Source organism: Mustela putorius, unplaced genomic scaffold, assembly GCF_011764305.1.
Source record: "Mustela putorius furo isolate JIRA1106 unplaced genomic scaffold, ASM1176430v1.1 tig00537248_pilon_pilon_pilon, whole genome shotgun sequence".
Lineage (NCBI taxonomy): Eukaryota > Metazoa > Chordata > Mammalia > Carnivora > Mustelidae > Mustela > Mustela putorius.
In genome coordinates this window covers 14,330,075-14,342,872 of record NW_025422387.1, presented here as the reverse complement: position 1 = coordinate 14,342,872, position 12,798 = coordinate 14,330,075, and the positions used below count along the sequence as shown (strand labels likewise).

The 12,798-nt window shown below is 42.8% G+C and overlaps 1 protein-coding gene across 1 annotated transcript in view; it reads left to right on the top strand.

The window, feature by feature from the left end:
• The first annotated feature begins 739 nt into the window (after positions 1–739).
• SPPL3 (signal peptide peptidase like 3) overlaps positions 740–12,798 on the top strand; it is a 145,726-nt gene continuing 133,667 nt past the window's right edge. The window contains exon 1 of the mRNA XM_045073671.1: positions 740–1,266. Within this exon, the coding sequence (XP_044929606.1) occupies positions 1,244–1,266 (23 nt within the window). The 5' untranslated portion in view covers positions 740–1,243. The remainder of the gene's footprint in view (positions 1,267–12,798) is intronic.

Below are 12,798 nucleotides of genomic sequence, written 5' to 3'. Positions count from 1 at the left end.
TCAAATATCATCTCCTCAACTAGGCCTTCCTTGACCATTCATACACATTCTGCCCCATTATCTGGGAGTTATCAACTTCGTGAAACTTAGCATCTGAAATTATCTTCATCTATATGTTGGCCTGGACTATGTCTCTTCCTCTAGAATGTAAGGTCCTGGAGGGCAGAGATACAGCAGAATCAATTGATAAGTGGTTTGTGCCCAATAAATATCTGTTGATTGATTAAATGAAGGCAGGTATGGGGTATTCGAGTTGTCACCCTGAGGCCCTGGCACAGAGCCTGGCGCAATAAAGGTTGGCTGCTTGGAACGTTTGCTAGACGAATGAATGAACCAAGGAACAAACGAACCAAGGGATGCAGCGATCTGATTACTGACTGACAGGTTGACTGACAGTTGGGGGACGCTTGGCCCGCACACTGTTGATTGACGACTGACAGCTGAGTGGCAGCCAGCGGACCCGCATCGGTGCTCCTGATTGGCTGGTTGCTTCAGCCCCTGAAAGGGGAAGGGGAAGGGGAAGGGGCCTCAGGCTACTGCTCGGCGTGCGGAGGAGGCGGCACCAAGCGGCGGAAGGCGGCCCAACCGCCAGAAGCTGTGCGAGCAACAGTCGCCTCGAACCAGCAAACCGACGTCTCGCGCAAGGGCCCGGCGCGAGGGGCGGGGCGAGAGCGTCACGTGAGCGTGTTTTGGGCACGTGACCCGCGCGGGGCCAAAGCTGGCCCCCGCCCCCTCCTCTCCTCCTCTCAGCGGGTGTGAGCCGAGCGGCCTCGCCTCACCGCCTAGCGCCCCCCTCAGCCGCCGCCGCCTCCGCCCGCCGGCCATGTCCCCCGGCCGCCGCCGCCGCCGCTTCAGCGCGGCGCTCCGGTGGCCCAGCGCGCAGTGAGCGCGGGGCCCTCTCGCTGCTCGCCCGCCCCGGGGCCCCCTTGTTCTCAGCGCCGCCGCCGCCGCCGCCATGTTGGGTTTAGAGCCGCAGCGGAGCCGCCGCCGCCGCCGCGGGTGAGGGAGGCCGAGAGCGGAGCCCGCCCCGCCCCGGGGCCCAGGGCGCGGGGCCGCCTCGGAACCCGGCCTCTCCCCGCCAGACGCCTTCCCGGCCCGCCCGCCGTGCAAGCCAGCGACCGAGCGCCGGGCCGCGGCCGCGCCTTCCGCTCCCGGCCGGAGCGAGCCCGCCGCCCGTTCGTTCCCGCGCCGCCGCCGCCGGGCCCGGCCAGAGCCTGCAGCGGAGCCCACGAGAGTCAGCGCCATGGCGGAGCAGACCTACTCGTGGTGAGTGCGGGGCTTGGGAGGCTGGGGCGCGGCGCAGGTGGGGGTCGGGGCGCCGGCACGGCCGGCGGGGGGTGGGGGAGAGGAGGAGGAGGAACAGGTGCGCGTTGGGGGGGCGCGGGTTGGGGGTGCACGCCCCCCTCGTCCCCACCAGAGGGGGCGGCTGGCCCTAGTGGCGGGCGGTCAGCGCCCGGGGACCCAGAGTCCAAGACAGGGGATGCAGGCGGCGGCGGCCGCGGCGGATGTCATCTGGTCATGGGCGGAGCAGGTGATGGAGAAGGGGAGCATGACCCCAAAGGTGGGAAGCCCACGGATGGGAAGTTGAATCCTGTGGGCACCCCGGAACTAACTTGAGGGGGTGGCTTCTGGGCAGGAGGGTTGAAGGGGTGGGTAGAGGCGGGTCGGGACAAGGGTGGGCCACCGGGTTGCGAGGAAGCTGGTGGGGAAAACAGGTGATAAGAGTCTGAACTTGGAAGTTGTGAGGGAGGAGGAGCCGTCTAACTGGGGGCCGCTGCTTATTAGCGCCGGGCTGGCTGAGTGAAGGGAGAGTTGGTAAGGTGGGCAGAAGCTCGGGTGTAACCGAAGGAAAACTGCGGAAGGAGTGTCTTGGGAACCATGGAGGGGAGTCCCTCGTGAAGAGGTTGGAAGGGGATCCTGTTTGGATAACCACGTTCTGGAAAGGAAGTCGTTGGTGGCAGTGAGGCATGAGTAGAATCTTTGTGAGGATTGGTACTCTCTTCTTCAGAATTTAAAGTGGCCTGCTGCCCTGGTTCAAGTATGGAAATGGAAGATCTACTAGTTATGTCCATTTTTATGGGACTTCTAAAGTTATTAAATAGATTGTTAAGGATTGAGAAGTGTATTCTGCGGCTTATGGAGTGAGAGCTTACCTATCCTGAGAAGGGAGTGCAATGTTTGGGGAGAGGGGACTGAGAGGCCTCCCTTTAGCATGTGGAGGTGGAATAATTGCAGGAGGGGTTGAAGGATGATGATAGTTTCCTTGAAGAGTGGAAATCGGACAGTGGGGAGGAAGTAATAACCGGAGGTTAAGGAAAGAAGAAATGGAATGATAAGTGTGGGATGGGAAACCTGGTTGCAATCTAGAGAGATTGTTTGAAGATGGTTTAACTCTTCCAAGCAAACGTGATTTGGGACGGAATTGTACTGCTTTCCCTTGTTAGAAAAAACACAATTGGGAAGAGCATGGCTTTCGGAGTTGGAAGACTTTGTTTGGAAGTCCTGTTCATCACTGACTTGCTTTGTAACTGGGCAGGAGAGTAAGTTCTCTGTTCCCCTTCCCTTACCTATTAGATAGGGAATTGCCTTTTTCATAGGTGGTAAAGATTAAATGAATAACTTTACAAAGCACACGGCAAACTGTAAAGTGTTGTATTTTATTACATTATAGCTAGGGAAACAGCAAAGAAATGGGTAATACATGAAAATGAAGAATGGTTTTAGGTAGAGGGCTTTAACGGAGTAGATGTTTTGTGGTGGTTGAGGTTGTGATAGATAAGTCAGGAACTCATTGTGTCTTCACATAGGGAAAGAGGGTTAGTGATGGAAGATGATAATTCAGAAGGGAATGTCAGTGCTCAAAAAGAAGATAACAGAGTCTGCAAAAAGTAACACTAAAAGAAGAATTAAAACATTGGTGAACAGTTGTGACTGCAAATGTATTTTTAAAAGTGTTAACTAATTGGATAGTTTTGAGCAGCAGTGAGCTGTCTCTCTTTAGCAGGTACTAATGGAACACAAGATCACAGTTTGAGCTTTCTTATGGACCAAATTAAGTCCCATAACTAACTTAACTAACTCATCTTGAGCTCTTAACACTGACTGGCCCAGCTGAGAGTTCTGATGGCTGCCCTTCTGCTTTTATTGTGCCATACAGTGACTGGATGGTTGAAGGGGTAAACACAGGGGCCAAGAAGTGGGGAAAATGAACATGTTTTGCTAGATATTTTGGCCACACACTATATGATGTTGGACAGCTCTACTAGTTAAGGGGAGACTACTTTGTGAAGTTTGGTATTTTATAATATTTATCCTTCTGAAATACTTCAAATCTTAGCTGCTTTTGCTTTATAGGCAAAGAAGCCTCTTGAAATCAGAATGGTTATTAGCCTGCCACCTTTGGCAAGTTTTGAGATGGTGAAAGTTTTTACAGCATCTTGAGAGAGGGAGGTGTTTGAGGAGGGAGGATTGGGAAACCAAAGAGCATTCTAGGTTCTGATAGTTACCATAGGTAATTATCCATGTAAGGTACACGTTTAATTCTCACCAGTCCCTGAGGTAGGTGACCATTCTGTTTTATGGAGGAGGAAGCTTAGGCTGAGGAGACCAAATGGATTTGTCTGAGATACTTCACCTGTGATGCTTTATTTCATTTGACACAAATTCCCACATCATTGTTTTCATTCTCCTTGTAATATAAGTGTGGAAAAGGTATTCCAAAAGTACTTGTGAACTGAGTTTTGGATTATCTCTCGTTTTGCAGTATCTTTGTCACTGTTCCTAGAAGTTGATTTTTTTTTTTAAACAGACTTGTACTTCACTCATTTGTATGTGGCCTTTAGGAAAATCAACCTTGTGGGGGCTATTGTGGTAGTATAGATTTGTCTGAGGATGAAGTCAGTGAAGAATGTAGAAAGTAGATGTTAGAAGAATGAAAATAGGTTCCTTAGGCTTTTCTTTTCTTTTTAAAGATTTTGTTTTTAGAATCTCTACACTTAAATGGGGCTCCAACACAATCCTAAGATCAAGAGTCAAAAGTTCCACTTATTGAGCCAGCCACGTGCCCCAGGATTGTCATATAATGATATGTAAATTATAAAGCAAAATTGGCCATGCGGTGGTGATTGTTGAAGCTTAGTGATGAGTACTTGGAGGTTTATTGCCATGTTTACATTTTTTATAATAAAAAGTTAATTTATGAAAACTAATACATGTTGTTCATGCAGTTTTCTGGTTTCTCGTGCTTGCTTTTTGTGTTGAGAAGCCAGAATGGGTGTGCTGAATTAAGAATATGAAGATTATGACCTGATGAATGAGGGGGCACAAGCCTCTCAGGTAGTTGGCAGGTAGTTTTCTCAGCATCTGAGCTCCCACTTTGGGGAAGGGAAATCCAGGGGGTCATTGCAGTTGTAGATGCAGTTTCAGTACACCCATACAGTGGAAGTACAGTAGCCCCCGTTATCTGTGGGGTTTACATGCCGGGATCCCAGTGGATGCCAGAGGTTGAGGGTAGTATAGAACCCTATATGTACTGTGTTTTCTCTATATGTACATGCCTGTGGTAAAGTTCAAGTTATAATTTAGGCCTTGTAAGAGATTAATAACAAATAATAAAACAACTACAACAATACACTGTGATAAAAGTTATGTGAACGTGGCCTCAAAATACCTTATTGTACTGTATTCACCCTTGTAACATACGACCTGATAAAATGCTTATGTGATGAGATGAAGTGAGATGAATGACATAGGCACTGTGACATAGCATTAGGCTACTATCAACCCAAGGACAATACGTAAGGAGGAGAATCATCTGCTTCTAGACTGGTTGATCCTGGTAACTGAAGTGGTGAGGCTCAGTGAGCCAGGGAAAGGGCAGTCCTCTGTCCCAGGTCACAAACAGGAGATACAGAATAGGGTAGCAAACACCTATTACTTATAAGATGATGGAGGTGGAAGTCAGTAATTGGGGGTCTTACTTCTAGAGGTTATTTTTAAAGGTGCCCTGGGGAAAAGCAAAGCAGAGACTTGTGGGCCTCCTAAACTCAAATCGTTATCTAAATGTCCAGACTCTGGGTGTTATTACAGATAATCATACTGTAAAATGGCTGGGCACCAACTCTGAAAAACAAAATTCTTGTCTTTGAAAGTTGTTTTCCTCATCACGCTTTCTTCCAGCAAATTCTTTCAAAATCCCATTACCCAAGGTTCACCTGAAATTCCACATAGCTGAGAAGTATTTTCTGAACACCCCAACTGAAAGTGATCTCTTTGTTTTGGATACTTGTAGTCTGCATCTTTCCTTCTTTTACTTGTGTGAGTACCTAGCTTCTTCATTAGATTGTAAACTCCTTGAGGGAAAGGACACGGTTATGCTAGCTACCCTTTGTCCTCCCATATACTTAGCACATTGTCTTGCCCGTAGCTTCTACTTAAAACACGCTAACTGAATATGATAGGTTTAGACGGTGGTTCTTCCTTTGTTGAAAGAATATTTTAAGTGTAAGGGAAAAACTACAGATAGATAAGTATTTATTAAAATCCTTGTACTTATAAAAGAGAGCTTTTGGTAACTTAGTTTCCTGGTGTCACAGTGCTGTAAGAATGAGTAATGCCATCCTTAATAAAGTTTTAAATAAAAGCTATTGACAGATGGAATTAAAATAATTGGTAGTAACACCACAGTCTTTATCACCATGTACCCACAAGATTCATCTTGTGTTCTTTTTACTTGTATACTGAGGAAGAAAAAGAACTCATGTGAAAACACAAATAGAAGGTGCAAACTAGATTTTTATTAATTTGAGAAAAACACCTTGCTCAATATATATTTGTGAGCTTTATTTTAGCAAAAGTTCTGTGGAAAACAGGAACTTGTCTCTCTCTCTCTCTTTTTTTTAAAGGAACTTCTCTCTTGATGGAGTCAGTGCAGTACTTCAGTCTTGGTGGTAAAAATGATTTACATTAGGATTAATATTGGTGTGGAAAGAAAAGGAAATAAGTACATGTTAACTTCGTCGAGATGAATTTTGTTACCAGAGTAGTATCATAATATTTTATTGTGTGTTTTCTGAGTGTTAGCTTTAAAGAATTGCTAAGTAAGGAAACTGAGGCTCAAGGAATTTAAGTAACTTGCCAAATAACATGTAAATGGTGAAAGGGCTCAAAGTCAAGACTGTTTAATGTGAAGATTCTGTCACTGAATCTGTCAACTTCATTTCCACAATCACTCCTCTAAGCCAGCCCAACTTTTGCTTGAGTTCCCTGTTAGCCTCCTCTCTGGGTCTCCCTTTCCCCATTCTCCACATGATGGCCATTCTCCTCAGTGGACTTTTTTTTTTTTTTTTTTTTAAGATCTTATTTATTTATTTGAGAGGGAGAGAGAGTGAGAGAGAGCATGAGAGGGGAGAAGGTCAGAGGGAGAAACAGACTCCCCATGGTGCTAGGAGCCCAAAGCAGGACTTGATCCCGGGACTCCAGGATTCTGACCTGAGCCGAAGGCAGTTGCTTAACCAGCGGAGCCACTCAGGCATCTCTGAGTGGTCTTCTGACAGTTTAACTTAGATTGTGCCTGTCCTCTGCTTAAAACTCTTCAGTGTTCATACTTGGAATAAAATCCAGGTTTCTCAGTGTGCTCATCATGGTCTCATCTTGTGTGTCTCTAAGGGTTGACAGACAATAAACAAATTAAAAGTTGCACAGTGACACAGAATCTTTCTATTTGGGTACTCTCTTGAGTGCCTGGCATGTAGTGGGTAGCTGGTAAATATTTATTGAACAAATGAGTGAGAACGCTTCCCCCTGGGCTAAGTATCCTAACATCTACTCTGAGGATTGCATTATATTGAGGTAATATACTGTGATGATAATGGGCTTTACCCTGCTGGGTATTTGCAAATAGTGCTACACCTGAGAATGAGAAATAACACAGATCTCTAGAACTTGATGGAAGTCACTTCCCTGCAATTACTGTTGTGTATTATCATTGTATCTCTTGATGAACATATCTGTTCTTTGTATCTTGTGATCTTTGCATCTTCTGCAAGTTTTTAACCTACTGAGCCACCCAGGGGCCCCCTTATGCAGGTTTTTCAGAGAGAAACTATTTAGTTGAAAATGTGTGTCTTGCTACTGGGTATTTACCCCAAAGATACAGATGTAGTGAAAAGAAGGGCCATGTGTACCCCAATCTTTATAGCAGCAATGGCCATGGTCGCCAAACTGTGGAAAGAACCAAGATGCCCTTCAACGGTTGAATGGATAAGGAAGATGTGGTCCATATACACTATGGAGTATTATGCCTCCATCAGAAAGGACGAATACCCAACTTTTGTAGCAACATGGATGAGATTGGAAGAGATTATGCTAAGTGAAATAAGTCAAGCAGAGAGTCAGTTATCATATGGTTTCACTTATTTGTGGAGCTTCAACAAATAGCATGGAGGACAAGGGGGGATGGAGAGGAGAAGTGAGTTGAGGGAAATTGGAAGCGGAGGTGAACCATGAGAGACTATGGACTCTGAAAAACAATCTGAGGGTTTTGAAGGGGCCGGGGGGTGGGAGGTTGGGGGAACCAGGTGGTGGGTATTAGAGAGGGTACGGATTGCATGGAGCACTGGGTGTGGTGCAAAAACAATCAATACTGTTAATGCTGAAAAGAAATTAAAAAAAAGAAAGAAAGAAAATGTGTGTCTTGGGATGCCTGGGTGGCTCAGTCGGTTAAGCCACTGCCTTCAGTCCGGGTGGTGATCCCAGGGTCCTGGGATCAAGTCCCACATCGGGCTCCTTGCTATGCAGGGAGCCTGCTTCTCTCTCTGCCTCTGCCTGCCACTCTGCCTGCTTGTTCTCTCTCTTCTCTCTCTCTCTGACAAATAAATAAATAAATAAAATCTGTAAAAAAAAGAAAAGAAAATGGGTGTCTAGCATTATAGACTTCAGATTTGCTCACTTTAAAAACATGTTTTGCTTATAGTTAAGGTGGTATAATAATGGTTTGGTGATGCGTGATTCAGACTGAAATTAACCAAAACTAAGACCAGAAATTTGTACTGAAATCATTTCCCTCAGGGTTTCTTATGAAGCCTGGGGATGGGGGAGAGGGAAGCTGGAGAGTCTGTAACCATATCAGCTTTTAATTTCCCAAATGGTGTTATGAGTTAAAATGCCTAATGTCCATGCATTTCTTAGAACAGATTTCTATGTGACCATTTATTTTAGAGATGACAAATGCCACGAATTGAGGCATTAACGGAGCTCTGTGTAACTGTATTTTACTTCAACATTAGTAACTTAGTTTTTATCATTCTCCTGTTTCACCAAATCATCTCTTAGAAAATCAGGGGATGTTCTAAGAGGAGGGTGTCTAACCAAATACTCTTGGCTACATTTGGCATCTGAGCCTTATGTGATTGCTGTCCCCAGCAGTAGAGCCATAAGTATGACTTGATTTGTTAAATTTTAGAATATATTTTCTGGAGTTTAATGGTTGCTTCTTGGGAGTTAAAGGAAATAGTGGTTTTATATGTTGTATGTATAAATCAATAAATTTTTACAACTTCGCAACAAGTTTCTGTAATATTTTCCAATCCTCACTTAAAATGTTAGAGGTAGAATGCTCTTCTTCTGTAATTTTAATCTCTTAGGTGTCTAGATGGGCTTCAGGTACCAAATTCAGTTTTATAGGGAAAATCTACAGTTAGTCCCCAGGATCCTCACAATGAATTCTTACCTCCCAGATTTTATTAATAGGTCTCACTAGGGCCACAGCTTAAAACAGACCCATGCATTAGCTGTGATTAGACTAGATTGAGCACCTTTGAAAAGTTAGGTTAGAAAATATTTTTAAGGTATTAGGCCAATTAATATATATAAGCCTAGTAGAGACCTAATAGAAAATCCCATTTCTTGGTTTTTAGGTGTCACCCTAATTTGGTAAGGAGACTTGAGAATCTCTATTTTGGAGTTCTGGTATGGATAGTGAAGAACCGCTAAGGGATAAAAACCCAGAGTGTGCTAAAGTAGAGATGTGCTCTACTTGGTTTTTCTGTGTTTGTGAATTATATTGAATATAATTGGTTGCTCAAGAAGTATTCAGTTCTGCCAATTCCCCTGGTTAAATTTTTGTTTGAAATCAAAATTCTAAAATACGAGGATCTAATTCCGTTCTGGTTTCTTTGAATTGGGAAATTTTTTCTTTGAGGGTGATTTTTATCTCTGATGAACTGTGATCCTAGTCTTGTCTTTGAGTCACAGTATTGTATTCTGTACAGTGGTTATGCCTGTCCTACTCCGAAGAGTTGTTGCAAGGATTCAGTGAGATAATACATGTGCAAATGCTTTGTAAGTTACTAAGTGAAATATAAAAACAAGGTATTTGTGCTCTACATTGTTAGATCCAGAGAGGTTCCAAGTACAGAATTCCTCACTACAGAAATGATTTTTCTCGTTTCATAATATAACCAGTCTTTAAACTTTGAGATGTCCATTCTGAGAATTCTTTTGAGGATATCCAAATAATGCCATATATAAAAAGAAGGAGAATAGTTTGCATATTGTCATTGATTAATATAGTTGCCTTTGAAATGTGCTATAAGGCCATCTTCTTTTAGTCACATTTCCAAAAAGAAAAAAGAAAAATGGTGAATTGAATAAAACAGAGAAAAATAAGTTTTTTCATGTAAGTTTTATTTTGATCTTAAAGGCAATTTCCTTCATAATATACTCAGATGAGGGAAGAGGACAATGATGTAGATAATCATAGTCTTTCCCTGGTTTTCTTTGGAATGCACAGGATACTTATACCCTAAAATGCCCAAGGACGGGCTCTTAGCAGTCTCTTACCTGTTTCCTTACTCCACACTACTTATTCAAGGCACACCCACTTGCCCCTCATCTGAGGGCCTCAGACTTTGGGACATGTGCAGCAAAGTTTTAATTGTTTGTTCAATTTGGCTATACAGACATTTTGACTGAAGTATAGTGCTTGACTTTGTTGTTTTCTTGTCTTAATTTTTGCCCAAGTTGTCTAGCTTTCCAAACTTGTAAATCTTGGGGCTTTGTCGGACAGCCTTAACTTTTTTAAACCTTTGACTGTATGCTCTGCTGACTTACAAACTCCCCCAATTTACATTTATTTCTCAAAAGTGCTTGCAAAAATACTGTTAGAGGTAAAGGTTAGTTTTAGGCACACTTGGGGTGGCTCAGTCATCAGGGTCCTGGGATGAAGGCCCTGTGTTTGGCTCTCGGCTCAGCAGGGAGTCTGCTTCTTCCTTTCTCTCCCTCTGCATGCTCTCACCCTCTCTCAAATAAAATCTTTAAAAAAATGAGTTTCAGAGATTGAATTCTCTTACCTCTGCATTGATTAGTGCAAGTGCCAGTACCTTAAAAGTATTAAGGTCAGATATCTTAAAAATATTTTCAAATGTAAGTTTTATAAGGACTCAAGTCTAGGCTTTTACAGAAATGCCACCTGGGACCACTGTGAGGCTAGTGAAAGTTAAAGATTTGAGATGGGGTCAGTTAACCAAGACGGAGAGAGTAGTTCTGAGGGCAGAATGGAGGCTTGGAAGTTGAGGCTTGGGAAACCTCACAGTTGAGAAATGGGAGGAAGAAGAGGAGTAAGAGGAAGCTCCATCAGAAGTAGGATAATTCGCAAAGCTCAACAGTGATGAAAGAAAAGGCATGGAGCATTTTGAGGGACAAGAGTGTAAAAGGCTACAGGGTTCAAAGAGAATGAAGAAAAAACAGGCTGTTGAATTTGCAAAGGAAGTCATTAGTGAAAGTGCACTAATAAAGATCAGAGTAGTGAGGGTGAAAGGCAGATTAGGTCAGGGTAATGAAGAAATAAAAGCATCCTTTGGGTATGGGCCATTTGTTGGCAAGATAAGATGAGAAAGACATAAGGAAAGAAGATAGGATGCTTGATATAGAGAGGGCCATAGTCTTGTGGTTTTCTTTTTTTTTCCTTTTCTTTCTTTCTTTTTTTTTTTTTTTTTTTTTTTTTTTTTTTTTTTTTTTTTTTTTTTTTTGGTAAGGGGAGAGAATTGTGCATTTGAAGCTAGAGAGGAGGAGAAACTGATCTTGGAAAGACTTTTCTGTTTTTAACTGTAGTTTAAATTTAGAGATTTTTATTTGTTTATTTTAATCACGGATTTCCATTAGGAGTTTTGAAGGGAACTTAATGGGGAATGTGTATACATTTACTCTTTGCTTCTCTGGTGTTTGTCTTTGTATTGCCACTAGTTCAGCTTATATTGCTTTTGAAGGTCGTTTCCTGTTTTGTGTGTGTGTGTTTAACTGTATCAGTGTAAAATCCAACCTCTTTGGTCTGACTTTCGAAACAGTCTTGCCTTGTAACCCTACTTCCCTGTATTTTCTTTAAAATGAAAATGCTTGTTATTTCTGCCAAACTGGGTTACTCATCATTTCCCCTTTTATTTAAGATGACTCCTATACCTGGTTAGTCTTTCTCCCAAGTCTCTAAATATGTAAGTCCAAAGCATCTTTCAAGGTACTGTTGAAATGCTGTCCTCTTGTTACAGAACCTTCTGATTCGCCCAGGAGAAATATTCTTCTGATGCCTGTAGTTCTTTTTCTGATCCTGTGATGTGGCAGCCCTTTTATGATTTTTCTGACCTTGTATTGAATATATTTATGTGGCTGTCTTCCCACCCTGCATGAATTCTGTAAGCATAGGATTTTAGGTGTAAGGATCTACACATAGTAGAAGCTGTGATTTCCCCCCTTTTTTTTTTTTTTTTTTAGATTTTATTTATTTTGACAGAACGAGACACAGCAAGAGAGGGATCACAAGCAGGGGGAGTGGGAGAATCAGGCTTCCCACCTAGCAGGGAGCTTGAAGTGGAGCTCAAACCCAGGACCGGATCATGACCTGAGCCGAGGGCAGATGACTGAGCCACCTAGGCGCCCCATAGATTTTCCTTTTTTTAAAGATTGGATATTTTGGAGGTGAAATTTACCAGGTGCTGGATTTAGAATAGACAGGACACACAGAAGAGAGAATACTTACCTAACATTTCACAACTCTTGGAAGAAAATACTAAAGTAAAATTGTTACTGTTAAGTTGGGTCAAGGGTTGTGGCTGGATTTTGCCTAACTTACTAATATCCACACAGCACCTTGAGAAGAGAAAGTGGCTCAGCCCCTGAACGGAACACGTGAGGAAGACATTTACAGAGGACCACAGGCTCTTTAGAGTCACCATCTTTACTTATCTCATCTTCTTCAACTTGACCACAGACCAACTGCTACCAACTTAGTAATACTTTTATCTCCCAAACAGGCACTTTGTGACATATATTATTTTTTTTTAAAGGGGAAAAGCTCTGCCTTTTTTGTGCCGGGGGCGGGGGGAGGCTGGATGGTTAGGGAAAAGTTTCAATCTTGTGCTCAAATGAAATATTTTGCAGGAAATTTCCTTTAAGGTATGAGAAGAAATAAGCAATATGGAAAGTAACTTCTGAGCAATTTAACATTTTCTGTCTCTCTTGCTACAATTTCAGAAATTCATACTCCTATATTTAAGCTTTTGTTTTAAGGAGCTAAAAATATTTTAAAAATAGAAACTTATTTTGCCTTCATTTTTCCCCCCATTTCTAAGTCTATTTTCTCTTTTAAATCATTTCTTTTCTCTTGTTTAATAATTATAATTTAGAAAGGGCAATTAAAAAAAAATCTCTTGGCCTAGTGCATGCATATTTTGAATTTCATAGCTGCAGCAGTGCCTCAGTCTTAGTTCAGAATTAAATCAACTGGTCATCTGAATAGACATGAAACAG